General features: G+C 41.4%; 2 protein-coding genes and 1 pseudogene across 7 annotated transcripts in view; all 3 read right to left on the minus strand.

Moving 5' to 3' along the window:
* HCLS1 (hematopoietic cell-specific Lyn substrate 1) overlaps window positions 1-22958 on the minus strand; it is a 27477-nt gene extending 4519 nt beyond the window's left edge. Inside the window, exons 1-9 of one of the 2 annotated variants that reach the window (XM_023214449.2) lie at window positions 22826-22958; window positions 20265-20348; window positions 19307-19380; window positions 11277-11406; window positions 9493-9603; window positions 7641-7695; window positions 1979-2089; window positions 1268-1323; window positions 575-644 (exon numbers count right to left, since the gene is read on the minus strand). In XM_023214449.2, the coding sequence (XP_023070217.2) occupies window positions 575-644; window positions 1268-1323; window positions 1979-2089; window positions 7641-7695; window positions 9493-9603; window positions 11277-11406; window positions 19307-19380; window positions 20265-20348 (691 nt within the window). In that variant the 5' untranslated portion in view covers window positions 22826-22958. Of the gene's footprint in view, window positions 1-574; window positions 645-1267; window positions 1324-1978; window positions 2090-7640; window positions 7696-9492; window positions 9604-11276; window positions 11407-19306; window positions 19381-20264; window positions 20374-22825 lie in introns of both variants that reach the window. The other variant, XM_023214457.2, reaches the window with a different exon arrangement.
* LOC111545314 lies at window positions 17286-17406 on the minus strand (annotated as a pseudogene).
* Window positions 22959-25199: 2241 nt separating the features above from the next.
* Window positions 25200-27624, minus strand: part of GOLGB1 (golgin B1) — a 90483-nt gene continuing 88058 nt past the window's right edge. For all 5 annotated transcript variants that reach the window (XM_023214490.2, XM_023214470.2, XM_023214503.2 and 2 more), the window contains 2 exons: window positions 26893-26998; window positions 25200-26581 (listed from right to left, as the gene is read on the minus strand). In XM_023214490.2, the coding sequence (XP_023070258.2) occupies window positions 26447-26581; window positions 26893-26998 (241 nt within the window). In that variant the 3' untranslated portion in view covers window positions 25200-26446. The remainder of the gene's footprint in view (window positions 26582-26892; window positions 26999-27624) is intronic.

Below are 27624 nucleotides of genomic sequence, written 5' to 3' on the forward strand. Positions count from 1 at the left end.
TTTCTTTCTTTCTTTCTTTCTTTCTTTCTTTCTTTCTTTCTTTCTTTTGTCCTTCCTTCCTTCCTTCCCTTTCCTTTCTTTTCTTTCTTTTTCTTCTCTCTCTCTTTCTTTCTTTCCTTCTTTTCTTCTTTCTTTATATAAGAGTCTCACTCTGTCACCCGAGTTGGAGTTCAGTGGCATGATCTCAGCTCACTCCAACTTCCACCTCCTAGGTTCAAGCAATTCTCCTGCCTCAGCCTCCCAAGTAGCTGGGATTACAGGCATGCACCACCATGCCTGGCTAATTTTTGTATTTTTTATAAAGATGGGGTTTCCCCAGGTTGTCCAAGCTATTCTTAAACTCCTGAGCTCAAGCAATCCTCCCATCTTAGCCTCCCGAAGTGCTGGGATTACAGGCGTGAGCCCCGCCTTACCTGGTTTTTCTAGGAGAGACAGAATCTGGGAATATGAGGATAGGGATCAGGTCTACCTCAGCTAATCTAGGTAGTTAAAGGCATGGAGGATATAGGCTGGGGAAGAAAAAGAATGAGGGAGAAGGAAGTGAGGTGCATGAGAGTGAATCACTAAGCCTCACCGGCTTCTATGGGCGTCGTCTTCTTATAAGCTGTGGTTGGGGCCTCCATTTCATTGAAGCCGACAGCGCTCTGCAGGCAGGAGAACAGCACGTGTGTTGCGGGAGAGAGGCAGGGGTAATGGTGACCTGGAGGTGGTATTGGGGGTTGGGGACCACTATAGGAGGTATCCCTGGATGCTCAACAACCGGACAGCATGTTGCAACGTTGTTTTGTGGTAGAGAGGGGGTAAAGAAGTTCTTAACTGCTGGGTTCAGCTCCCCCTTTCAAAAGCTCAGTGACCTTAGAATCTCACGTCTCCAAGCCCAGTTGCCTAAAATGTAGCAGGGCCCGTGGCCAATGCATGAGGAGGAACTAGTATAGGGAGGACAGTGGCATGGGGTGGGAAGAGACTTCAGATTGGGTTAAGCAATACGAAGAAATCAATACAATTTCCAGTCCCATGCCACCTTTCCCTGTGGTTTATCTGTGTCTCTGTATGCCTCTCCCACCATCCTCAGTCAAAGCTCAGGCTTTGGAAGACATGCCCCTTAGACGCTGAGGGCAGTCAGTGGGGAGTGCAGGACACCAGCAGGACAGGCTCTGTGTGCCCAGCACCACCATCCCCTCCCTCTCCCAGCCTTCTTCACACTCTTCTCTGCGCACTTTCCTAAACTTAGGGAACTTCTTAAGACATTGGTGTTCTGGTGCTTTACCTTATCCACTCGGTCCTTCTGGATTCCATATTGGCCACCAAAGCCCTTGGCATAATCTGCAGGACAGAAAGTTCTGAGTTATAGGAGATCAGAATGCTGGGAATGGGTAGTAAGAAGAACCAGTGGGAAGAAAAATAGGAATGTGGAAAACAGACATAGGAGGAAATGTGAGAATCAGAGGATAGAGGGAGGCATGGATGGGAAGAGAAGGAAACAGATGGGGAAAAATCTGGGAGAGAATGGAGAAGAGAATGATGGAAATAGGGAAACATGGAAAGTGGAAAGCAACAGATAAGGAAAAATGTAAAAGAAATAGGAAAAAATACAGAGGGCACTCCAGTCATCCCTGTGGGTTCCAGGGAAGCAGTAAACCTCTTTATCCTCTGTGAGGACAGCAGAGAGCCCTGTAAGACTCATGGCAAACCATCCTCTGACCATCACCTAGCCTGTCTGTCCTCATTCCTTCCTCAATGCTCCCTTCTCTCTCACCTCCCTCCTAGGCCCTGCTCTTAACCCTGCTATTTTCCTCTCCACCTCTCCTCTCTTCCCTCACTACCACCATCCATCCCCCACGTGTGCTTACTGCCTGTGTACCCCCTGCTCTGCACATCTGCCCCCTCTGTATTCTGGGGCCCCTGGGTGAGCTTCCAGAAAGGAAGGAAGGAGAGCCCTGTGCTATCTGTGACTTTCCCCCTTCCAACCCCAACTCACCTCGCTGGGACTCGTGTTTCTCCGTCTCTCCCTTGTAGTCATATCCCAGAGCTGCTTTGTCCCGTTTATCCTTCTCCACCCCGTACCGTCCACCAAAGCCATGAGAGTAATCTGCGGTCGAAGGAGCAGTCATGAGAGCCCACCCTTAGGCTCCAGCACACAGGGAAGCGCTGGAGAAGAGAGGTCAGCAGGAATGCGTGCAGAGTGTTAGGGGCCTAGGAAAAGAGCAAAGCTTGAATATAGGGGAATTAAAGAGAAACCGTGTCTTAAGTAGTCTTTGAATTGAATATTGCTTACTTTTTCCCTCTCTTCTCTCATTTCCATGCCAAGATGAGAAGAACATTCCCATTTTCTCCCTTCTTCTTCAAGAAGGGGCAAGTATAGAGAGTGAGGAAATTGCAGAAAAAAAAGGCAGATACATGAAATGTATGCCTTTCCCCTACTCCCATATAAGCACGTAGAAATGTCAGATAAAACATAACAATTTTGTTTTAAAGAGTGAAGCTGAGGCTGGGCACAGTGCTCATACCTGTAATCCTAGTACTTTAGGGGCCAAGGCAGGTGGATCACCTGAGGTCAGGAGTTTGAGACCAGCCTGGCCAAAATGGGGAAACCCTGTCTCTACTAAAAAATACAAAAATTATCCAGGCATGGTGATGTGTGCCTGTAGTCCCAGCTACTCGGGAGGCTGAGGCAGGAGAGAATCACTTGAACCTGGGAGGTGGAGGTTGCAGTGAACCGAGATTGCACCATTGCACTCCAGCCTAGGTGGCAGAGTGAGACTCCATCTCAAAAAAAAAAAAAAAAAAAAAACAAAGTGAAGCTCAGAAGAAAGGAAGGAAAAAATCCTGGCTCTAGAAACCAGAAACAAAGAGATGAATCAAAGCTGTATGTGTGAGGGTAATTATGAACTGACGCTACAGAAAACCCAAGGGCATTTTGGGGGGATTTTTTTGTTTGTTTTTAGAGGCAGGGTCTTGCTCTTTTGCCCAGGCTAGAGTGCAGGGTACAATCATGGCTCACTGTAACCTTGAACTCCTGGGGTCAAGCAATCTTTCTGAGTCACTGGGACCACAGGCACGTGCCATCATGCCTCGCTAATTTTAAAAAAGTCTGTAGTGATGGGATCTCACTATGTTGCCCAGTCTAGCCTTAAACTCCTGGGCTCAAAGGACCCACCCCCCTCAGCCTCCCAATGTGCTGCGATTCCATGTGTGAACTACCACACCTGTCAGATTTTAAATTCCAAATGTAATGAACAGGGATTAGGATCGAGGCTCTGCGATTCTAACTTCCATATAAGAATGGGGGAGGAGGGAAGAAAGCCAGAAACGAAGCTCTGTCCACTCCTGTAAGAGAGTGCTAGAAAAATTCTACTCATTTACCCAGGAAAATCATGAGGGGGGCTTGTAGCCTGTTCAACATTTGATAGGGGGAAAATTTGCTTATTAAGACATGGAAACTCTAAGCCTACATCTGAGTGTAGAATGCAAATACACAATTTTTTTTTTTTTTAACTACTTATGTGATGCAGGAATTCTAAGCTGAGAAATTAACTAAATACTGATCCAGGAAAATATATATTGTGGAAAGAGTAAGCATAAGAAAGACGGCATGAATATGAGACAAATTTATCTCAAGACAAAATGCATTCTAAGAGACAAGAGAGACATGCTACAATGATAAAAGAACAATACCTTTCATCGGGAATATGTATGCTGGCATAAACCTATTCACAGAACCAAAATTCATGAAGCTCTCAAATAAAAGAAAAATGTAAAAAGCCAGGTGTGGTGAATGCCTGTAGTCCCAGCCTCTCAGAAGGCTGAGGCAGGAGGATGGCTTGAGCTCAAGAGTTTGAGACCAGCCTGAGAAACATAGCAGGACTCCAACACACACACACACACACACACACAAATAATGCAAAAGCTGACAGAAGTAGAAAGAGAAACAGACAAACCTGTAATAGTAGTTGAAAATTTTAACACCACTCTTTCATTAATTGATAGATATTTTAGGCAAAAAGGAATCAGTAAAATTATAGAAGATACAGACATTATCAATTAATAAGACCCAATTGACTCTTATATAACACTATACCCCAAAATACAGAACATACTTTTTTTCATGCATATAGAACATTGACCAAATAGACCATGTGCCGGTCCATAAGTCTCTAAGACAGTAAGTCTCAGTACATTTTGAAAGACTGAAATATTAGATATCATATTCTGATCACAATAGAATTAAAGTAAAAGTCAATACCAATAAAATCATGTAGAAAATTTCCCTGATACTTAGAAAATTAGTAACAACTTTTAAATAATACGTGTGTCAAAGAAGAAATTACAAGGAAATAAGAAAATATTTTTAACTGAATTTTTTTGTTTTTGTTTTTGTTTTTGAGACAGAGTCTCACTCTGTTGCCCAGGCTGAAATGTAGTGGCACAATCGTGGCTCGCTGCAGCCTCAACCTCCTGAGCTCAAGCGATCCTCCCACATTAGCCCCCTAAATAGCTGGGACCACAGGTTTGTGATGAATGAAAATTAAAATACATATAATATTTGTTGAATGTAGCAAATGGTTGTAGTAAATGGATGTAGTGTTTAGAGGGAAATGTATAGCTTTTTAAGTGCCCATATAGTAAAGGAAGGCTTAAAATCAATTATCTAAGTTTCTACCTTAAGAGGCTAGAAGAAGAACAAACCAAATCAACATGAAGTAGAAGAAAAACATAATAAAGATATGAGCAGAAACCAATACATTTTTTAAAACAGGTAAACAAAAGCCAAAATCTTGTTCTTTGGAAAGAATAATAAAATCGATGAACTTCTAGTAAGAACAATTAAAAAGAGAAAAAACACAAATAAATAAGATCAGAAATGAAAATAGTCATTTCATATCACTAGAAATCTTACAGAAGTTAAAAAGAAGAGACTATTATAAACGAATTTCTGCCAATAAACCTGACAACACAGACAAAATGAACAAAGTCCTTGAAAAGCACAACATACCATAACCAACTTAAAAAACAGAAAGACTTGAACTACATGGGAAAAAATAATAATAAAGGGAAAAAAAAGTCCATTACTATTAAGACCTCTAAAGTTGAGCCAGAAGTAGAGGCAATATTTCCCTGGATGAGGTACTTACTAAACCCAGGGCACATGAAATTCTCATAAAACAAATATCCCTCTCCTTCACTCAAATAAGTTTATAAACAAAGATTACAAACCATCAAGGAAATAAATAACCGTGAGGAGCAGCAGATTAGTCAGAAGAACTCACACAGCCAAGAACTGCAAATAATATAAAATATGAAAGAAACTATAAAGTACATGTTTAAATAATTAAAGAGCTTAAAGAAGTGGTACAGGGAACTATAATGAAACCATGATGTCTTATGGAAAATGAATCAGCAGATGTGCAATAGAACCAAAAGAAACTCCAGAAATGAAAATATCTGATGTGGTGGCTCATGCCTGTAATCCCAGCACTTTGGGAGGCCAAGATGGGAGGATCACTTCAGCCCAGGAGTTTGAGGCCAGCCTGGGCAACATAATGAGACTTTATCTAAAAAAAGAGAGGGAAGGGAAGGGAAGGGAAAGGGAGGGGAGGGAAGAGAAGGGGAGGGAAGGGGAGGGAAGATATTTGAAAGAAAGTTTAAAATGTAATGGACAGCTTAAATAATAATAAAATACAGCTAAAGCGAGAATTAGTGAACTTAACCTAGATCTAAAGGAATAACCCAGAATGTGGCACAGGGACATAAAGAGAAGAGAGAAGAGGTATTATTCAAAGAGAAAATGCCTGAGAACTTTCTATAATGAGTCACATCTGAGGTTGGAAAAGAGCAGTAAGTCCCATATAGGATAATAAAAGTAGATCTAACATCTAGACACACCCTAATAATAGTGCAGAATATCAGAGACCAAAAGAAAATCTTTAATTAAAAAAAAAAAAACAGATGGCCGGGCGCGGTGGCTCAAGCCTGTAATCCCAGCACTTTGGGAGGCCGAGACGGGCAGATCACGAGGTCAGGAGATCGAGACCATCCTGGCTAACACTGTGAAACCCCGTCTCTACTAAAAAATACAAAAAACTAGCCGGGCAAGGTGGCGGGTGCCTGTAGTCCCAGCTACTCAGGAGGCTGAGGCAGGAGAATGGCGTAAACCCGGGAGGCAGAGCTTGCAGTGAGCTGAGATCCAGCCACTGCACTCCAGCCCGGGCGACAGAGCGAGACTCCGTCTCAAATAAAAAAAAAAAAAAAAACAGAGATATAAGACATGTTACCTACTCAGGAATGATAGTCTGACACAACAGAGATGTCAGAGACGATGAAATAAGATCTTCAAAGTGATGAAGGGAAAATAAAAATGAAGAATGATGCAAAATAAAGACTTTTTCAAAGACTGAAAGCTCTTTCACAGACTCATTAAAAGAATTATCAATGGATATATTTTAGCAAGAAGGAAACAGAAGACGCAAAGGTGAAACAAATAAATACAATAAGAAATGTTGAGTTAGGAAACAGGTAAATACCTTGGTCAATTTAAATAAGCATTTACTAGGTAATAATAATGATTCATTTTTTGGGGTTTATAAGATGAAACCAATAATAGATAGAATAAGATGGAATCAATATACTGAACGACAACAATATGGTTGGTTAAAAAGAATGTAGTTAAAATGTTCTGTGTTTCCTATATACTCAGGAAGAGATTGTGATTAATTTTAAATTTAAGTCAAAGATGCATGTTAAAATTTGGGAATAACCTTCTAAAATAAAGGAATAGAAAACCTTATTTTTGATCCATTAGAGAAAAAAGAGGGATTCAAAAACTTGATCAATATTATAGAAAGCAATCATGGAGAAAAAGGGAAGCAAGTACACACTGGGTCTAAAAAGCATATAAAATAGGGCTGGGTATGGTGGCTCACACCTGTAATCCCAGCACTTTGGGAGGCCGAGGCGGGGGGATCACGAGGTCAGGAGATCGAGACCATCCTGGCTAACACGGTGAAACCCCGTCTCTACTACAAATACAAAAAAAAATTAGCCAGGAGTGGTGGCAGTCACCTGTAGTCCCAGCTACTCAGGAGGCTGAGGCAGGAGAATGGCATGAACCCGGGACGCAGAGCTTGCAGTGAGCCGAGATTGCGCCACTGCACTCTAGCCTGGGTGACAGAGCAAGACTTCCTCTCAAAAAACAAACAAAACAAAACAAAACAAAAGTATATAAAATAGTGCTGGGTGCGGTGGCTCATGCCTGCAATCCCAGCACTTTGAGAGGGTGAGAGGGGAGGATCACTTGAGCCAAAATGTTTGAGACTGCCTGGGCAACATAGTGCGACTTCATCTCTACAAAGAATAAAAAATTAGCCAGGCATGGTGGTGCACACCTGTAGTCACGGCTACTCAGAACGCTGAGGTGGGAGGATCGCTTGAGCCCAGGAAGTCGAAGCTGCAGTGACCTGTGATTATGCCACTGCACTCCTGCCTGGGTGACAGTGTAAAACAAATGAACAAAAAGTAAATAAAATAGTGGTGGGCTGGCTCATGGAAGTTAAAGAGCTGATGACAACTGTTGGAAGATAAAGTCTTAGCAGAAGAGCCTGCCAGTCAGATTGCCGAGGCTGAGTGAAGTACAGTGTCCTTGCCTTTCTGAGATGTGTGCTTCTCCACTTCTCCTTTATAATCAAAGCCAACTGCTGACTACAGAGAAGAGGAGAGAGAATCGGTTAGAATCAGAGCTGACAGGCTTTCCCCTTCCTGACCTCCCCTTACTCCCAGCCAGTCCCAGAGGTAGTTTGTAGGGACTTCAGGCTGAGTATGGGTGTTTAATGTAGAAACAGGCTGGTATGGACACAAGATACTACAGAGTGATGAACATAGGCCCTGGACACAGACGGTTCTAGGTTCAAACCCTACATCCCCTATTTATAGTTGTTGAAGTTTAGGCATGTTCCTTTATATTACTAAGCCCCAGTCTCTTTTAATATAAAATCAGGAGAGGCATGTCTGTCTTATTTACCTCAACTGTAAAATGAGAGAAATGATCCCTCTTCATTTGGGATATCACGAGAACTAAATGGGACAAGGTAAAGTGTCTACTTAGGTTCATTTGCTAACTTAGTGCTCTTCTTTCTAATGAATCCACACAAAAGCGAAATGTAATACCTAGAAAAGCGCCTTATAAAGTATAAATCACTCTGTTCATGAAGAGACATTATCCTATTCCCAGTTGATAATGCTGTACCTCTTCTCTTTCATTACTCAATAATGGAAACACAATATGTGGATTCTGGTGGGATAACTGCAACCAGGAGAGTCTGGATCCTAGCCAGCTCCGGGACTGGACATGTTGCCCAGATACTCAACATTACTGCAGAGTTTTGTTCTCCATCTGGCTCAGGAATGATGGGTATCTGAGCAAGTCTGGGGTTTTGCATCTTAAGAACTATTAACATGTATTGTTTCTTGATTTACATGACACACTGACTGGGTGATTCCATTTGTGGCTTGTGAGCAAAAGATGTAAGAATTGGAGATTAAACAAAGGCAGGCAAGAGGGGGATCAAGATGGAACAGGGAATTCCATCCTGATTCTAGAACATTGCATGCTCCATATTCCACCATTGCCTTCTACCTCTTCCCTTAGCTTTGCAGTATGTTTTAAACTTTCCTCTTTTTGTTTTTCATGGATTTTCCCTCCTATGATGCAAACAATTAATGTTCTAGAACTTAGCTTTAAGGACTCATGCCCACCTAATTAACAACTGTTGGTAAAAACAAAGAAAAAATCTCAGCTAGCTGTGAAGGAGATGTCCTCTCTCTGTGTGCAGCTGCAGGGCAGGAGATACCATTCTGCACCATAAAAAATGATCTCAAAGAATCTGACCTAATAAGGTGTGGAACTAAAAACATCAATGAGTTATCAGTCTTACTCTCCTGTCAACAATATGATGCTGTAATCATATGGTACTTTTTTCTGTCTTTAAAACAACATTTTGTTTTGTTTTGTACAAAGGAGTCTTTAAAAATACCTGGACTTTGTGGATGGATGCTAAATCCTGTAAATAGTAACCCTAATTAGTTGTTTAACCTGGTTATCTGCTGCCATGGTAGTAATATTTAAACTGACGACTCTGTTTTCCTAAAAGGCATGAGTATTTATAGGGTTTTGATGTTAAGCCAAAGAAGAGCTTAGACGATTCTCTGCTCTGTCTTCATGCATGTGAGTATATAAAAACCAGTGGCTTGAGGAATTCTTCATTCAAACAGACAGTTTGAGAAGCTTCTCCTTATTTGAATCTCTGAGCTCAACATGTGGCTTCCAACATTGGCACCAAGGAACTTGCTGAGGGAGGTATCCCTGTGATGGTGTCAGGTCCTCACAGCATCCACTGCCCTGTCTTCCAACAAAGAAGCATGTGCCTCCATCCAGGGGTGAGTGTGGGCAACTTTCACATGACTGGAGGTGGGTGGTCGGGAGAGAGAGTGGTCACTTACCTTGTCTGCCCTGTCCCTCTCAACTCCGTACTTGCCCCCAAAGCCTTTGGCAGCATCCGTCTGAGAAGAGTGCTTCTCCACCTCGGCAACATACTCATGGCCCACTGCACTCTGAGAAGAATCAAGGTTGGAGTGAGTGAAATGATAAAAATGACCTTAAAAAAATGAATACAGAGATGGAGTGGGATGTAGACATGTAAGAAATTCCATTCTGGGTCAGATCTATGGCCTCTGACAGTGGTGCCAAGGAATATGCGATGGGAGAGCAAGGTGACTTTTTCTGGAGACCTGCTCATTCCTGTTCTTCTTTAATACCATTAGTAATCCTTCATTCTGAACACTCCCATAGGATGGGCTGGGAACCAGGGGATAGAGACTAGATAGACAGAGCAGTGTTTAAATCAGAAACAAGAAGAGCTGAAACAAGAGCATTGTGCAGCAGAACAGAGTGTAGTGTGGGGTAGTGTGGAGGAGAGACCAAGGGGACTGACCAGACGCCATAGCCGGGATGGAATTTTCACTAGGAGAGCCAGTGATTTTGTTCTAGATCTTTGCTCCTGTATGGCCATCAAAGTTCAGAAGTGAACTCTGAGCTTTATACAACATGTAATGTAGGACATATATACAAAAAATCACTAAATACACAGTAAAGAAAATAATAAAGAGAAGTCGCAACATAGACATAATACATAAACATTTAAAAGCAGCAAATGATTTTAAAACATATTTTTTCCTTCTCCACTTGTGTTCCCTGTCTTCTTGGTCTAGGAGTTACAGTGTGGTTGGGGCTACAACAGGCCAGCAGTTCTAATATATAGGCTCTTATTTTCTGCCATGTATATCTTATGTGTTGAGATAAGAAAAATTTGATACAAATAATATGATATTTGTATCAATAATATTGGTCTCAATAATATTAGAGACCAAATGAACCCTGTACTTTTGAATAAGTTTTAACTCATGAACCGATAAATGAGTCAAAAAATATATATTTTGATCTAGAACAAAAGTATCTGGGTGTTCTAGTGAAATATTTTATATATACTTAAATATATACTATATATATTTATGAATAAACTATAATATAAATATATTGTATCATATAATTATAACATACTAAAATATACATATAATATAAATTTATATATTTACATTTACTTATAATTATGTTATATATTTATATATTTATAAATATATGTATAAATAATTATATAAGTATTTAAGTATATAATATATAATGTATTAATATATAATATATACTTATATATGATATACATTTATTATATACTTATATATAATATATACTTATATGTAATATAAATATATTATACATAAATATATTGCTATATTATATATTGATATATATTAATATTATATATAATCATATATATGTCACATATAATATATAATCTACATTATTATATAATACATTATATATTATATTTGATATCATTAATATATAATATGTAATATATACTAGTAATATTATATAATTAATATATACTATATAATATATAAGTATATATAAATACATAATATATTATATTTATTATGATTATATTATAATATATATTATATTTATTATATATTATATATAATCATACAAATATATAATAAATATATACTTATATAATAATATACTTATATGTAATTGGCTCTTATTATAGAGGTATATAATTATATATAAATATATAATTATTTATAAATATTTACAAAATATATAAATATGTATATCAATTTTTAAAATGTATATTTTCAAAGCAAATCTTTCCCTTTCAACTTACCTTGTCCATTCGGTCTCTTTCTACTCCAAACCGACCTCCATAGCCATGGGATGCTTTGGGCCCTGACTCCATCTCTTTCTTCTTGAGAACATCATGCTCCTCTGATACTTTGTTCCTCAGCTGGTGAATGCTGGAAGAAACCACATGACCAAGGATCATCTATCCCAGGAAGGTCAACAAACCCATCTTCCCAGAAAAATGGAAGTCTTGAAGTCTGTCCTGTTTATTTTCAGTAATAACCTGGGCCCCCAGAATATACTAGTGATAGGTCTAGAAGTAAAAGATCAGTCTGGCCTGCATACCATAGCCTGATTTAAACTCTCCATAGGCCAAAAATATTTCCTCTAGTCTGTTATTTTGCTCACTAAAATAACCTTCTGACCTTTAGTCCCATTTTTCATGTTCTTAAATATTAGAGGACAACGATACCTATATTCTGATAACTGGAAAGTTATTTTCTTTTCTGAATGGATCAGCTTTCTATCAATTAGAGGATGTGTCTCAAAAAGCAGAAAAATATTCACATACCATTGGACCTACACATTCTAGTTTTAGGAGTCTATACCAGGGAAATATTTTAAATATGGCAAAGCTTAATGTCTGAATGATACTCATTGAAGCGTAGTATATAATAGTAATAACTAAGAAACAATCTATATGACCAGTGGTTGGGTAATAGTGAAATAAATTGAAATATTACCTTTCACTAGTGTACTAGGAAGTCATTAAAAACAATGCTTATAAAAACACAGAATTGGGAAAATTTATTTAAACATTAATAGTACTTTTTTATGCTTTTTGGTCATGAATTAAGATCTTCTGCCCCTTCCCCACAGCCTGATAATACCTGAGAAAACTAATAACTAATGAAAACTAACTAACAAAATCCACTCACAGTAATTGCTATGACACGTTAAGGCTCAAATTATCTTGATTTGAAGGGACACCTTTATCCCTAAGAGAAAGTACCACCAAAAAAAGGCATTCTCTTTCTTACTTCACACCCACTTCCATCTTTACCATGAAGATGACTGCAATACTTAAGAGGGTGGAAAGCCATCTTGGCCAACCTCTTTGGCTTGAGGATATGAAGTGATAGCTCAGCACCAAATGACAATCAGATCTGTTATTTGGACACATAAGGATACGGGGATTGTTGGAAACATTTGGGCAAGAGAACCCTAAATAAGAAATTTGACTTTCTGTAGCAAGCAATAAGGGTTTAGGGTATTGAGATAGTGATATTATTAGGACTTCACCAGCTCAGGACAACAGACACATTGGTTATATGTAGAATGGCTGTCTCACAGCAGAAATTGTCTTCTTTTACAGAAGAATAGAGCCATCTGGTGGCCTTTAGTGAATAATTCCATTAAAGGTCTTTTAAAAAGTCTTCTCAGCTTTTGCCACAGTTAATTTTAGAAAGCTGGCTATGAACCAGATGAAATTAAGCCAAGTGCTGGAAGAACCCCCTGTTCCCATGCCTCCTCTAAACTCTCTGGCAGCATTGAAAGCGGAGATCTTGTGTTGTCAGTTCAATACCAACACTGTGTCAAAAGCTACTAGTACCAAGGACATGTAAATGCCTGCCCAGGATCTTCCAACTGAAGTATTCAGATGAAAGATGAAGAAAAGGGGGCCAAAATTTACTTTCAAATGGAAAAAATATGCAATTTTTAAATGAGTATAATAATTGTTAAATGGGTTATAACTATATGATAGTTAAAACAAGTTTTTAAAAGGAATTAAAAAATGATACTCAGGAATATTCATCTAAAGGATAACAGAAAAACTAGTCAGGGGATCACACCAATAGATGATGTAATTTGAATGAAATTGTTGAGGCCCAAAGAAAACAAACTTCTTTAGGTTATAGCTGAAGTCATTCTAAACAGGTCTTTATTATTATTATTATTATTATTATTATTATTATTATTATTATTATTATTATTATTAAGACAGAATCTCGCTCTGTCACCCAGGCTGGAGTGCAGTGGCATGATCTCGGCTCACTGCAACCTCCGCCTCCCGGGTTCAAGCGATCCTCTTGCCTCAGCCTCTGGAGTAGCTGGGATTACAGGCATGCATGTCACGCCCACCTAGATTTTGTATTTTTAGTAGAGACAGGGTTTCACCATGTTGGCCAGGCTGGTCTCAAATTTTTTTTTTTTTTGAGACGGAGTCTGGCTCTGTTGCCCAGGCTGGAGTGCAGTGGCGCGATCTCAGCTCACTGCAAGCTCTGCCTCCCTGGTTCACGCCATTCTCCTGCCAGCCTCCCGAGTAGCTGGGACTACAGGCACCCGCCACCACGCCCAGCTAATTTTTTTTTGTATTTTTAGTAGGGACGGGGTTTCACCGTGTTAGCCAGGATGGTCTCGATCTCCTGACCTCGTGATCCGCCCGCCTCCGCCTCCCAAAGTGCTGGGATTACAGGCGTGAGCCACCGCGCCCGGCAATATTCTATATCTTGATTGCATTGGTGGTTATATATATAGGTGGCTGTATTATTTATATATAGTCAAAACTCATTGAACTATTTGCTTATAATGATTAGGTATCAATACAGTTAATTTCTGGCTGGGCGTGATAGCTTACACCTCTAATCCCAGTACTGTGGGAGGCCGAGGCAGGCGGATCACTTGAGATCAGGAGTTTGAGACCAGCCTGGCCGACATGGTGAAACCCTGTCTTTACTAAAAATACACAAATTAGCTGAGCGAGGTGGCACATGCCTGTAATCCCAGCTACTCAGGAAGCTGAGGTAGGAGAATTACTTGTAGCCGGGAGGCGGAGGCGGAGGTTTCAGTGAGCTGAGATTGCACCACTGCACTCCAGTCTGGATGACAGAGCGAAACTCCATCTCAAAAAAAAAAAAGTTAATTTTTGAAAAATAATAAAGTGAAGAAAACATTAAATGAAAGAGACTTTGGACACTCATAAAGAGGTTTGTTTATGAAGTGATTGTAGTATTTTTTTTTTTTTTTTTTTTTTTTGAGACGGAGTCTCGCTCTGTTCCCCAGGCTGGAGTGCAGTGGCCGGATCTCAGCTCACTGCAAGCTCCGCCTCCCAGGTTTACGCCATTCTCCTGCCTCAGCCTCCCGAGTAGCTGGGACTACAGGCGCCCACCACCTCGCCCGGCTAGTTTTTTGTATTTTTTAGTAGAGACGGGGTTTCACAGTGTTAGCCAGGATGGTCTCGATCTCCTGACCTCGTGATCCGCCCGTCTCGGCCTCCCAAAGTGCTGGGATTACAGGCTTGAGCCACCGCGCCCGGCCGATTGTAGTATTATTAAAGCCAACTTATCAAGTACTTTGTCACTGTAAACAGAATAGCAAGCAGCCTTAGGGAATAGCAATAGCTTAGCTCTTGAGAATTTGCATTTTATTTCAACAAGAGAATTATGGACATGACAATATTATGTTTATTAGACAAAAACAATATAGTGGTTAAGATTTCAGCCCATGGAGTCAGACTGAGCCGAATTCAAATTACTACAGGTTGAGTATCCCTCATCCCAAACGCTTGGGACTAGAAGTGTTTTGGATTCAGAAATTTTTCAGATTTTGGAATATTTGCATATACATAATGAGATGTCTTGGGGAATAGACCCATGTGTAAACAGGAAATTCATTTATATGTCATATACACTATATTAAGAAAGGTATTAAAGAAGAGCTAAATAAATGGAGGTAACTTTATTTTTCCCTGGGGGACGCTGAAAACCCTGTGTTGTGCACCTGTATTTTGACTGCAACCCATCACATGTAGTCAGGTGTGGAATTTTCTACTTGTGGTATCATGTGGGCTTTCAAACATTTCAGATTTTGGAACATTTTAGATTTTCAATTTTTAAATTAGGGATGCTCAACTTGTATCTCTGTATCGTTGGACAAATTGCTAAACATTAATATATCCATTCACTTTTCTGTGAAATCAGGATGCCAACGTCATCTATGATATAGGGTTGTTTTTAAAAAGTACTGTGTTTTGCATGACATGTAATAGCTTAATAAATGTTGGTCATTATTCTTAAGTTACAGCCATGGCTCTTCCCAGTACCCGTGTGAAGTAAACAGGGATGGTACTATAATCTCCAGTCACCGCTGGAAATCAAGATAGGATGGTAAAATATTATTACTCTCCTCAGCATCATGAGCCCTTTTACAGCAGAGCTGGAATCAGTCTGTAGAGCTCCAGAATTCTATTTCAATACTCTTGGTATTACACCATTCTTTATTTCCACTTGATATAAAATGTCAGGGCACAAGAAAGAGGACAGGGTCACTGAGGCAGACATCCTATGGTTATAGCTCAGTAAAGACTTAATCTAAAGGCCAGACAGGTTCCAGGAAGTGCTGAAAGATTATTCTAGAGTGGTGCCACTCAGTGTGTGGTCCACAAGCTGAACTGTTCCTGTTTCACAGGGAAATAAGAATAAAAATTGAGAATATGTGTTTAGAAACTTTTATAGCAATTGGACATAGTGATTTTATTCTTTTTCTTTTTTAGAAATGGGGTCTCACTATGTTGCTCAGGCTGGAGTGCAATGGCTACTCACAGATACAATCCCACTACTGATCAGCACTGGAGTTTTGACCTGCCCCATTTCTGACCTGGGCCAGTTCACCCCTTCTTAGGCAACCTATGGTCCCCCACTCCTGGGAGGTGGGAGGTCACTATATTGATTCAGAATTTAGTGTGGAGACCCAATCAGCATAGAGCACTATAGCCCAGAACTACTGGACTCAAGTGATCCTCCTGCCTCAGCCTCCTGAGTAGCTGGGTCTATAGGCACAGACTAGCATGCCTGACAACATCGTGATTTTATATCTGTTGAATTTAAAAATACAAACTGTGTTTGTATTGTCTATGTTATTTTTCACCATTTATTTTTCCAGAAACTCAATTTTATTTTATTTTACAAAAGTATCAGTCTGTGACAGATTTGAAAATAAACAGACTGGTCAAGGGAAAAGACATCCTTGAGTCTTGAGAATGAATGGACAAGAGTGGAGAAAAGAAGGTGGAGAGAAGGGTGATAGTTCTTGAAAACCAGGCAGTTCCTTTACAGAATGGGTAAGGGACGCATAGGACCATTTGAGTTATTCACTGAATTACCAAATTACTACCCAAACTAAATTTATTCAAGCAGACCTAAAAAGAGACATCACGCTGTGGGGAAGGTAGTAAGATTAGTAAGAACTACAACCACTTCCTTTTCCTGCTTTTAGTCGTCTCAGCTCTAAAGCTATTGTTTCTTTTTGTTTGTTTGTTTTGATTTTTTGTTGTTGTTGTTTTCATTTTGGGATCTGTCAGTGTTAGAATCTACAGCTACTGTTCTCCTCTCCAATTTCCCCCTCTTTTCCAAGGACCATGGTGATTCCCATCAGATGTTAAAGACTGACTTAGCCCACACTAAACAGGGGGAATCCCCAAATAGTGGAAACTTACTACTGGAAAGTCCTCTAGAGGTCTTTTTGATCCAGATGGGCAAAATGAGAATCAGAGAGGAAAAGGGACTTGTCTAAGGCCACCTGGCTTGTTACCAGTAGATACCAGGCTTTTACTCCTTGATAACCTGGGTAAATGGGAGATGAGAGAGCTTTTCTTGTCAATATCTCCATCATTTATTCTATCAGATATTCAGTTAGGTTAACAAGGAAATGTGCAGGGTCACCGTGTTGTACAACTCCAGGGAGCACCAGTCAGGGTGTTCTGTATACAGGAGTTGTGCAATACAACAGTACAGGTAGACACCACTTAGGAGAAAAGAGGGCTGTTGTCTGTTTACATGTTCGTTAGATTTTAGAAAGGAAATCTGATTAAACTAACCTATGTTAACAGGAAACAAAAATAACATCACCGAGCTGCTCAGAAGTGCTAAGTACTGCATTAGACATTGGCTATCCCATTGAATTCTCACTACACATCTTCTGGGTGGCTACTTTTTTTTTTTTTTACATTATTTCGTTTTTTTTTTGGGGTTGTGGTGTTTTTATTTTTTTTTTTTTTTGCCAATGCCTACTATATTGCAAGTTGTCATGGTGGAGTGTTGGGAAAAGTTTTCAATTAGCAATAATCACACCTCAGATAAACCTCATTGGCTATAATACCACCACTGTGCAAAGCTAGAGTTGCTATTCTTATCCCCGTTTGATAAATAAGCTGAGGTTCAAAAAAGTTATGTGACCAAGTTCACATTGCTAAGAGTGGCAGAGTTAGGAATTGAATCTAAATCTATCTGATATCCAAATTCAAACTCTTTCCATAAGATTATGGCAGGAATTTAGGAGACTTCCTTAAAATATTGTACTCCTACCTCCTATATATGAAACAGGCACTGGGAGAAAAAAGGTACGAAGTATGCATCCTCATCTGGACAATTCCCAGAATACTAGCACTGACTGGCTTTTATTCAGAAAAGGAAAAGGGTCTTTTTTTTTTTTTTTTTTTTTTAATCTATAAGTCTATAGAGGGGTATCACAGAAACTTCCTGAATGACCCTGTTCCATTGTTTCAATCTTTTTCCAGAAGGGCATGGTTTAAGAATAATATTCATTATAGGTACTTATTTAAAACATTTATTTATTTATTTATTTATTTATTTATTTATTTATTTATTGAGACTGAGTCTCTCTCTATCGCCCTGGCTGGAGTGCAGTGGCGCGATCTCAGCTCACAGCAACCTGTGCCTCCCAGGTTCAAGAGACTCTTGTGCTTCGGCCTCCTGAGTAGCTGGGATTACAGGCGCCCACCACCACACCTGGCTAATTTTTGTATTTTTAGTAGAGACAGAGTTTCATCATGTTGGCCAGGCTGGTCTTGAACTCCTGACCTCAAGTGATCTGCTTGCCTCGGCCTACCAAAGTTCTGGGATTACAAACGTGAGCCACCACGCCTGGCCAAAATCATTTATTTCTGATTAAACAATGTGGTACTGTCATCCAGTTGTATAAACTTGTGCCAGGCTTTCACAGTGTGTTGCTTGTGCAATGTGGTCATCCACTGACACTTTTTAAAATCTAGAGGTAAAAGCACTGCTCTTAGGGTGCGGTGGGGGGAGTTAGAAATGGAGCTTAAGACTGTATTAGTCTTGCCATTTTGTGTGTAGTTGTTGAATGCTTGCTCGTTACACTATTTATTGTGTCTACCTTGCTACTAATGTTTGACATTCTGATACTGTCCAAAGCAGATGGTCCTGGTTAGATGATCCTGAATAATCCATGGAAGAGAGGAGGGGATCTCTCAGCCTGAATATATGACATATCCCACAGAAACCCCTGGACATGTCTGTAAGTTCCTTTTATCTTCTGGTATCAGAGGGTTTTGTTTGTTTGTTTCTGGTAAGATGCAAATGGGGCTATAATCTTAAAGATTCCTGAACATCATTGCCAAAATAGTTTTTATCAACAGGTTTTCCAAGTGTTACATTTCTTCATATTACCATTCATGGCTTCCAACTTCTGTCAAATAGCTAAGTACAAATCTGTATTTTAAAAGTTATTTGGGCCAGGTATGGGAGCTGAAGTGGCCTCTTTTTATAGCATTTATTCTGAGTTCTTCACCTTGACATTTTACTGAATTATTCTTCGTCTGTCCGAAGGAAGTCACCCTGAATTCTAAATACACATTTATATTTATCTGAAGAGATAGACAGGAGATAGATGATTGCCAGGTAGATAGATAGAGAGGACCTTAGTATTTGGGCCACTTCCTCTCTGAATCTCTCATGCCTTACTAAAGGAAGGGAGGCAGTTAATCCAATAGACCCCCACTTGGGGAAATAGCAGAGTTGTTAGGTATAAAAGACAGATAATAGCGTTGAGGAGGATAAGAGGAGAGACATAAAATGGAAGTACACAATGACACACAAGCTACACACAGGAACAGACTCTAGAAAAAACCAAACACAATAATACAGACATGAACTACCCTATCCTTTTCCTCCCTCACCTTCCCCCAAGTCTCTGAGTTTTCTTTGGGCTCTTCCCATAACCCCCTTCCTTTTCCCCAGTCCTTTTGGCACTTACTTGATGTGTTCTGTGCGTCCAGAGCCCTCGATGGTCTTGGCTCCCCACCGCTGCTCCTTCTCAGAGATGTCATTCTGCAAATGACAGCACTCAGTAATACGTGATGGCAAGAAATGTGCCACATTGAGAAGGGCCACACAACTGACACATGCCCTCCATGTCCCCTGTGTCCACTGCCTTCTTCAGTCTGGGTCTTTACTCACATCCCCTCTATGTTTATCCCATCCTGATCCCATGTAAGAATTAAACTGGTGAGGCCGGGCATGGTGGCTTATGCCTATAATCCTAGCATTTTAGGAGGCCAAGGCGGGTGGATCTCTTGAGGTCAAGAGTTCAAGACTAACTTGGCCAACATGATGAAACCCCATCTCTACCAAAAAAGTACAAAATTAGCCAGATGTGGTGGCATGCACCTGTAGTCCCAGCTACAGGGACTACTCGGGAGGCTGAGGTAGGAGAATCGCTTGAACCTGGGAGGTAGAGGTTGCAGTGAGCTGAGACTGCACCTCTGCACTCCAGCCTGGGCGACAGAGTGAGACTTGTCTCATAAAGCAAACAAACAAATAAAAAAACACAAAGAATTAAACTAGTGAGCTCTGAAACCTCCATTTTTCCTCTGCATAATTCATGCCTACCCCATCTGGTCTCCTACAGCTTTTCAATCCCCCAATTACACATGTCCAGCTTGAATCCTAGATCATGGGCCTGGGGAGACCCAGGTTCACCTGCTTCTCAACTTCAGTATAGCCTGCCATCGCCTGTCAATCACACCGTCAAACTCACCCACGTCTGTCTCCTTTCATCCCTGATACCAGGTATCGTGCATTAGTCCCAGTAAGAGGGCTGTCTCAGTCCCAGAAGGCCCTTTTCCAAGCATCCTCAAAGGTCACAGAGTGGTCCAGATGCCCTCGCCACCCCACTCTCTGCAATATTCAGGCAAAGCTTCTTCCAAACTCACCACAAAGTCAGGATCTGTGTCCCAATCATCACCCTGGGTCTCCACGGAAACAGACACATCATGGCCCACTACAGACTTCCACATCTGAGAGTGACAGGAGATGGGAATACTTAGGGACAAAAAAGGATCAAGAGGAGGGAAAATAGGAATGTTGAAGTCAAAATATAGAAGCCCAATATTTCCTGCCATTTTTTTTTCTTAGAAGAAAATAGAAAATGAAGCAAAGCAAATGGGAGTTGTAGGAAGGCTTTTCTGCTCAGTTACAAGAGGAGAGATGGGGCTTTATTCAAGACAAATCAATGTGGCCTGGGCCCGCTTGGGGCTAGAGAGAAGTTGTCATGGGTGTGGGTGACACTAGGTAACCCGTGAGTCAAAATTGCTGGAATTGTTCACTTGTGTCCTGAGGCCAGCCAGGCAGTGGTTGAAGGTGGTTGGCAATGAGGGGTGCTATAATATCCCTAGAATTATGGCCTCATTTCACTCAGGTTTCTATATATGATTCCTTTGTCACTGTTGAAATACAAATTGGTTCAGTTTCTCACAAGTGAACATCTACATCCCTCTACAACCTGCTGAACTATACTGAGAATTTTTCCAGCCTCTTGTCCAAGTGATGTCCCACCTTCACCCTGAGACTGGTTACTTCACAGCTGTGTAAGGTCAGTAGGGACAGTCAGCTGACATTTCCACACTGAAGAATGCATGGGAAAGCATTATTTGCTGGGAATAAGTCAGTTATTACTCAATTTTTAAAAAATGGTTCAATTATATTTCTAAAGAAAAGTAGTTCAAAAAATAGCATGTTTTCAAGTTGACAATTTATCATAGAAAAGAAAAAAGAATCATATATAATAAATCTTATTTTGAAAATTAAGAGGTATTCAGTTTTTATCAACTAAATAAATGTTGCAGAAATATTTAGAGAACACTAGCTTGGAAGGGTGCCAAACTTAACTCTGCTAGGGCATCCCCAGTGTTCTAGTCGGCCTTCTGGACTGTGCAGAAGGAAGAGCAGCACAGTTGCTCTGCGTCTGTAGATCTTGGTGTGAAGAAGTAACAACAGACAAGGCTCATCTGCTGTGGTTGCCACTGAGACTTCTTGACCCTGGCATGACTTGCTAGCTGGCAACCCTTCCCTCCTCAGACACCTCATCCCATTGGAGACCTTCTTCATGCTCTCCATTGTCTCCAAAGAGTTCCTTTACAACTACTCCTCGGGTTCTTCTGTCTCCACCTAGGCCTTCAGATTCTCCAGTTTTCTATTTCCACTTGAAAACTCCATCTTCTCCATTGAGCAACCCCTTAAACACTAGCCCAGGGGAAGTCTGGGGTAAATCAGTTAAAGAGATGCTAAGGGGACACCGGACAGATATTGACTGAGTCAACCGTGAGTCACGGCTGAAAGCAGCTCGGCTTTCCCTGACGCGGGTGGAGACAGCAAAACAAGACTTAGAATCCTGCATCCTTACTACCCCTCTACTTCTCATCCCCTGGCTCCTGGGCTGCTGTGCGACAAAAGGACTGTCACACACAAAACTGGAATGGAGAAGTTTCTGAAATAGTCATGAGCAATAAGGAAGCAATGAGGACTGATGGTCCCATCCTCTTTCCTGTGGCTCCTCTGAGGCCTCAGCCTGACTCTCCCATTCACCCATTTTTGAAATAAAGAGTTTTGGAAATAGAGACAATTTATCTAATATCCTTGACCTATTGACCAGAAACCAGAAAGGTAAGAGGTGCTATCTAGAGGTGAGAACCACAGAGTAATCTGGTGAGGCCTTGTTGCGATGCTGACCTCCTGCATCAAAGTACACGGACTGGGAGTCAGAAGCCCTGGCTGTCACCCCAGCTCTGTGACTAAGCCTCTGAGAGACCACCACAAGGGCATCAACAGAGTAGGTACTCATTTGCCAGGTATGAGACCAGGCGATTAATAAATACTAACTTGAATAATTTGTCAAATCAGCAATTATCTCTGATTTCCCCAGTGGAAAATAATGAAGGGGTTAACCTAGCTAATCTGTAAAGTCTCCTTGATTTCTGACATTCGGGGATTCTGTGATCTACAGTCACAGAAACTAGCCCCAGCAGAACCATCATGCCTTCTCTTGGGCTCCATCAGCACTTGGTACTCAGTGCTACTTTACATCAGTGACTACTTCCTTATCTGTTACATTTCCTATGTGGGTTTGTTTCCCTGAGACCATGTGCTCTTCAAGGGCAGACACTGTTTTCTTCTCCTGTGGTCCTCTTCCCAACTCAGTACCTAGGGGAGACATGCCTTAGAGTGGGTTGTAGATTGTCAGCAGAAACCAGGCAACACTTTGCTTGATGTTTGTGCTAGATGGCTCCTGAATCATTTGCCTTGAGTTTAAGCCCCTCCCTTCTGTTTCTACCTCCAGATGCTGATTTGCTGCAACCACTCACAACCAGGCCTTCTGGCCATAAAAGGATAAAAGCCTACTAGTGGTGACCTTGCCCATCACCAAGGACTAAAAGCCAGGTAGGTTCCTCCTCAACAATTACTGTTTCCCGACCGTCCCATGGCTCAGAGTACCCACCTCCACCTGTGCGAGCCTCTGTTCTAAGCGCCCGGCTCCTCGCGTCCACACCAACTCCCTCTCTGGCTGCTGCCACTTCGGAGTGAGAAACTGAGCTGCTGCTTCAGTTCCGTATTCAGGTTTTCGTCATTTCCTGCCACCCCATCCTCACAGCTACTTCCTGAAATTTGAGTCAGTTCCTTCTGCTTTAGACACTTAAATTTTAAAAGGATTAAATGTTTCTGTGACTGGTCTTTTTGCAAGGTTTTGACAATGGGGGTCATAGGGCAGTCATAGAAAATGCTGCTTTGACTCTGACTTTGTAATCTAGTGAGAGAAACAAACATTCAACCAGAAAACACATTAGAGAATTCTGTACAACAGCATTGTGTCCTAAATAGGGTGGCAGTTATGTTTCTGAGACAGTAAAGGAATTCAGAGCATTTGGTATGGGATGTATTCATCAAGAAAGGCTTTATGGGAGAAGTCCTTTGTATGTGGATTTTGAAGCATGAGACTTAAAAAGAAACTCACCCCTATATTACCCACAGCACTTAAAAGTGGAGTTTTCATATAGATGTTCAAATAAACATCGACCAGTTGAATGCCAGAAGGAATAACTCATGAGGGAAAAGGCAAGACATGGAAGGAGAAAGTTTCCTAGCTTGTTTGGGGCACTGTGGAGTCTGAGCTAACAAACTAAAGATTTGGCTCCAGATAGTAGGAAGAATTCTGAAAGAACCAGGTGCTGGTCAGCTGATGGAAGGTCTTTGTGGCCTCCTGTTTCACTGCGTGTCAAGACTTGCTGCCCCTCCCTTCCCTCTTGAAGTCAGACGTGCTCAGGTGACTTGTTTTGGCCAGTGACAGATGCCACTTTCTGACGGAGACTGTAAGGCCACTGCAAGCTTTGCTATGCTCTTTCACCACTGCCCAAGGCAACCTGCAATTCTCCATGTTGGCTCCTCCAGCAGACTGAGTCCCTGAGTGAGAAAGAACACAAGTGGAGCCCCATCCACCATGTGAGGGAATTGGAGTCTTTCACTAAATAGTCCTTTGTTTTGGCTACTGCGAATTTGAGGGTGTCTGTTATTGTATCTGACCTAGCCTTTCCTAATCTTGATCGTGGACTTCTTGATTTGTTCACAACGGTGCATTCTCCAAGGAGTTTAAGCAGGACTAGATGAAACTGGCCCATGATACAGGTACTTTTCTGCATTAGGAATATGAAGCCTCTGTCACTTCCAAATCTAAGGATTCTATGCCTGGGGGAGCTTTATTTATCCCTCCTACTTTATTACCTATTTATCATGGTGGTACCGAAGTTATAAGGAAGAGTACATTTGTAGAAGGGAAAATAGTCTTTTAAAATCACTTGGAATCCTCATGTAGTGTCAAAATACGAATTAGACTATATACTGTGACACACCATCCAGGTACTTAGTCCTCTGGAGAAACTAGAAATTAATCAGAGATGACACCAAGAAGCCCCATCTTTCCTTAGCAAATGTCACAAGTTCATTACTGATGAGGTAGTGAGGTGTATCACACAGAAATAGAACGGGCCTTGAAATCAGATAGACTTGGTTCAATTAAACCATTTACTGTACTTTGAGAAAGTGAGCTAGCTTCTCTCAAGCAGCAACTTAACATAAAAAACCGTAATAGCTGGTCACGGTGGCTCCCACCTCTAATCCCAGTACTTTGGGAGACCAAGACGGGTGGATCACAAGGTCAGAAGTTTGAGACCAGCCTGGCCAACGTAGTGAAACCATCTCTACTAAAAGCACAAAAATTAGCCAGGCATGGTGGCAGGCACCTGTAATCCCAGCAACTTGGGAGGCTGAGGCAGGAGAATTGCTTGAAACTGGAAGGCAGAGGTTGCAGTGAGTCAAGATTGTGCCACTGCACTCTAGCCTGAGTGAAAGAGTGAAACTCGGTCTCAAAAAACAAAACAAAACACAATAATGCCCATCTAACCTGCTACATGCCATTAAGCTTCTCTTCTCCCATTCCCACCCAGAGGGATCCCTAGGGGTCTAATGTTTTCAGTATGTGCTAGATAAGAGTTCTCCCAGGACCATGCATGGACCTGCATCAATTTAATGCCCTAAGGCCCAGCTTATTTGATTCAGTATTAGGATAGATTTTCCTCGCTGCATTCATCACCTGGGGTCTAGCAGCTAAGGCTGGAAGAATGCCTGCAGCTGTCACTGATATTGGCCAGTGAGAAGAAAGCCTGAATATGTAGAGCTTTCTAACCCTGTAACCATTTCTGGCTACCTCCTTCCCTACTTCTCTTACCCACCTTCCACCCCGCCAGCATGCAAACACAGGTACTGAAGCACCTGTGCACATATCCATTCACTCACACATACACACACACACACACAAACTCTTCATTCTGAAAATAATTTTATTATTTTACAGTTGTTCAAGAAACTTCCCAGGATGTTGTGACCAAGATTTAATCACCACAGTAGATTTAGAGCAGATCGGTCAGCCCACCGGTCCTCTCTCTTCTTTAGGGAGAGAATAGGCAGTGAACACATCACATATACAGTAGTGAGAAAATAACCAACTGGTAGGATGGGGGAGGGGAGGCAGGGAATAGGCACAAATGGAATTCAATCCTGGCTGTCCTTCTCAGGTCTGTCTATATTTAATTTTATCTTCTCTACATTCTCCTTCCATTGCCACAGAGGACAGAGACAATGGGGCTGAGAAACTGTAATAACTCTCACTAACAGCAAAGTAGTTTAGTACTTCAAGAGGCCAGCCAGGAGTTGCAGTGTGGTGTTAGACCAGTCAGACTCCTGGCTGAGAGTCAATGCTTAATACTGGCTCCCAGTGGCCCCTGGGCACTGTCTCAGGGCCCACGACAAGAATTGGAACCCTGCTGTCCATAGACGCTTCTCCCTGCCCTTTGGTGAAAGGAAAGACTTGGGCCACTTAATACCTTAGTATACATGTGATCAAGGGCAAAAGCAAGGGGATTCTATCTTTATAGTCTAGGACCAGAAATTCTCCCTCCAATTATATCTGAAATTGGCAGGGAAGAAGATCTGTCCTCCCAGGTGATCTAATAGCTAAAATCCCTAGGGAGTTCCTTCAGCTCTCACCACCCTATTCTGCAAGAGACCTAAATCAGATGTCCTATGAGGTGACGTGTTCATTTCCCTGAACTTTGTTTATGGCAGAGTCACCTTCCCTCTGAAACAGGAGAAAATACAGGCAAATGAGGCAAAGAAAGTTATCAATCAAAATGATACTGAACTTCAGATTATTAGGTTTATTGAAACCATCCTCTTGGCTTAGCTGACATTCCTCAGTATCTTTTACAGGACCACAAAAGATCAGGGTCCTGCAAAATCTCAACAAATATTAGGCTCAACAAACCAACTGTGATTCTCAGACTAAGCAGAAGTGTTCAGGCCCAGGGCAGTAGAAGAAAGCAGACTCGCCAGTCCCTACAGCTCCAACCTGTCCTCGTATCCACCTCTGTTTTTGCAGGCACTTTCCATGGAGAGTTGGAGAGAAGACCTGCAAATGGGAAGACTGTTCCACTGGAATTGATAGTTCTGATGTTAGAGGTGAGAGAATTCCAAGTTCTGAGGCGAGTGGTCCAAAGAGTAACAACTAAGTCTATAGATGGCCCGTAAAACACAGAATGAGCAGGACATGAATCATTAGAAAGTAGATGGCTGCTAGAAGTGGCACTCGGGTCCGTGAATGACAGAGTGAACGCAGGACTCGCTTCCATCCAACACCACTCCGGGTCTGAAAGAAAAATGTGAAAGAGAGTTTTCACCCTATAGGGCTACGCTGCTTTCCCTCCTAGTAGTCTTGTACTTAAGCAAAGCTGACCCAACCACTGTAGAAAGGGGTATCCTGAGAGGAAAGTTGCCTCAGAGTCAACAACTTGGCAAATTCCACCAGGTTCTTCTAATCTTCCCCACCCTTCCAGCCTTAGACTCATCAGCTGTTCAGTGGCTGGACTTCCACATTCCTTCTCCTCAGCTCCTTGCCCCCAATATAGCCAGCCCTGTCTGATAGTAGAACACCCTCTCTTTATCCTTTTTCCTTCTTACCCTTCGACAACTGTTGCTTGTAAGATCTATTAACAGTGCCTGCTCCTGAGTGCCACAGGAGCCAATGATAGGAGTCCGGGAAGAGTCCCATTCACTGTGCTCTAACCTAAGTTGAGGAAAAAAAGAGGCATAGCATTGGTTCATAGCATGAGAGGCTGATCAGGCCAAGTCTTCCCAGTCATCCTGCCACACAATGCAGCATAGGAGGAGACTTGTAGCAAAAGCTGCTCCCACAGACATAACCCCATGCAAGCGGGGTACCAGCAGATACGTTCCTTCAGCAGCAGCAAAATGTGACGATAACTATCAGGAATTGACTACCTACTTACTATGTATCAGGCTCTAGGCTGGGTGCTTTACATACATTTAATCCTCAGGTTTTGGGGTTGGTCTTACTATCTTCAAAGTGCTAAGGCTTACAGAGGTTAAATTACTTGCCCACGGCGGCACAGCCAGTAAGCAGTAGAGCCAGAATTCCAATACCCAGCTTTGTCTTTCAAGCCTCACGCTCTTCTTTCCACCATACATCTGACTTGGAGAAACTCATCATATATTTTTTTCTTTTATTAAAGGCTAATAGGCAAAAGCATCCAAGGAAGATTTCTGTGGGGTTTTAAAAATTAAATTGAACTAAAAAAAACTGAATTGAATTGGCAGTCTCTACTGCCTTCTGGCTCAGCTTTTGCTGATTTGCTTATTTAATACTGGAACTTCTCCATTTAATGAAGAGGC

The sequence above is a fragment of the Piliocolobus tephrosceles genome, chromosome 2 (assembly GCF_002776525.5).
Source record: "Piliocolobus tephrosceles isolate RC106 chromosome 2, ASM277652v3, whole genome shotgun sequence".
In the NCBI taxonomy this organism is placed as follows: domain Eukaryota; kingdom Metazoa; phylum Chordata; class Mammalia; order Primates; family Cercopithecidae; genus Piliocolobus; species Piliocolobus tephrosceles.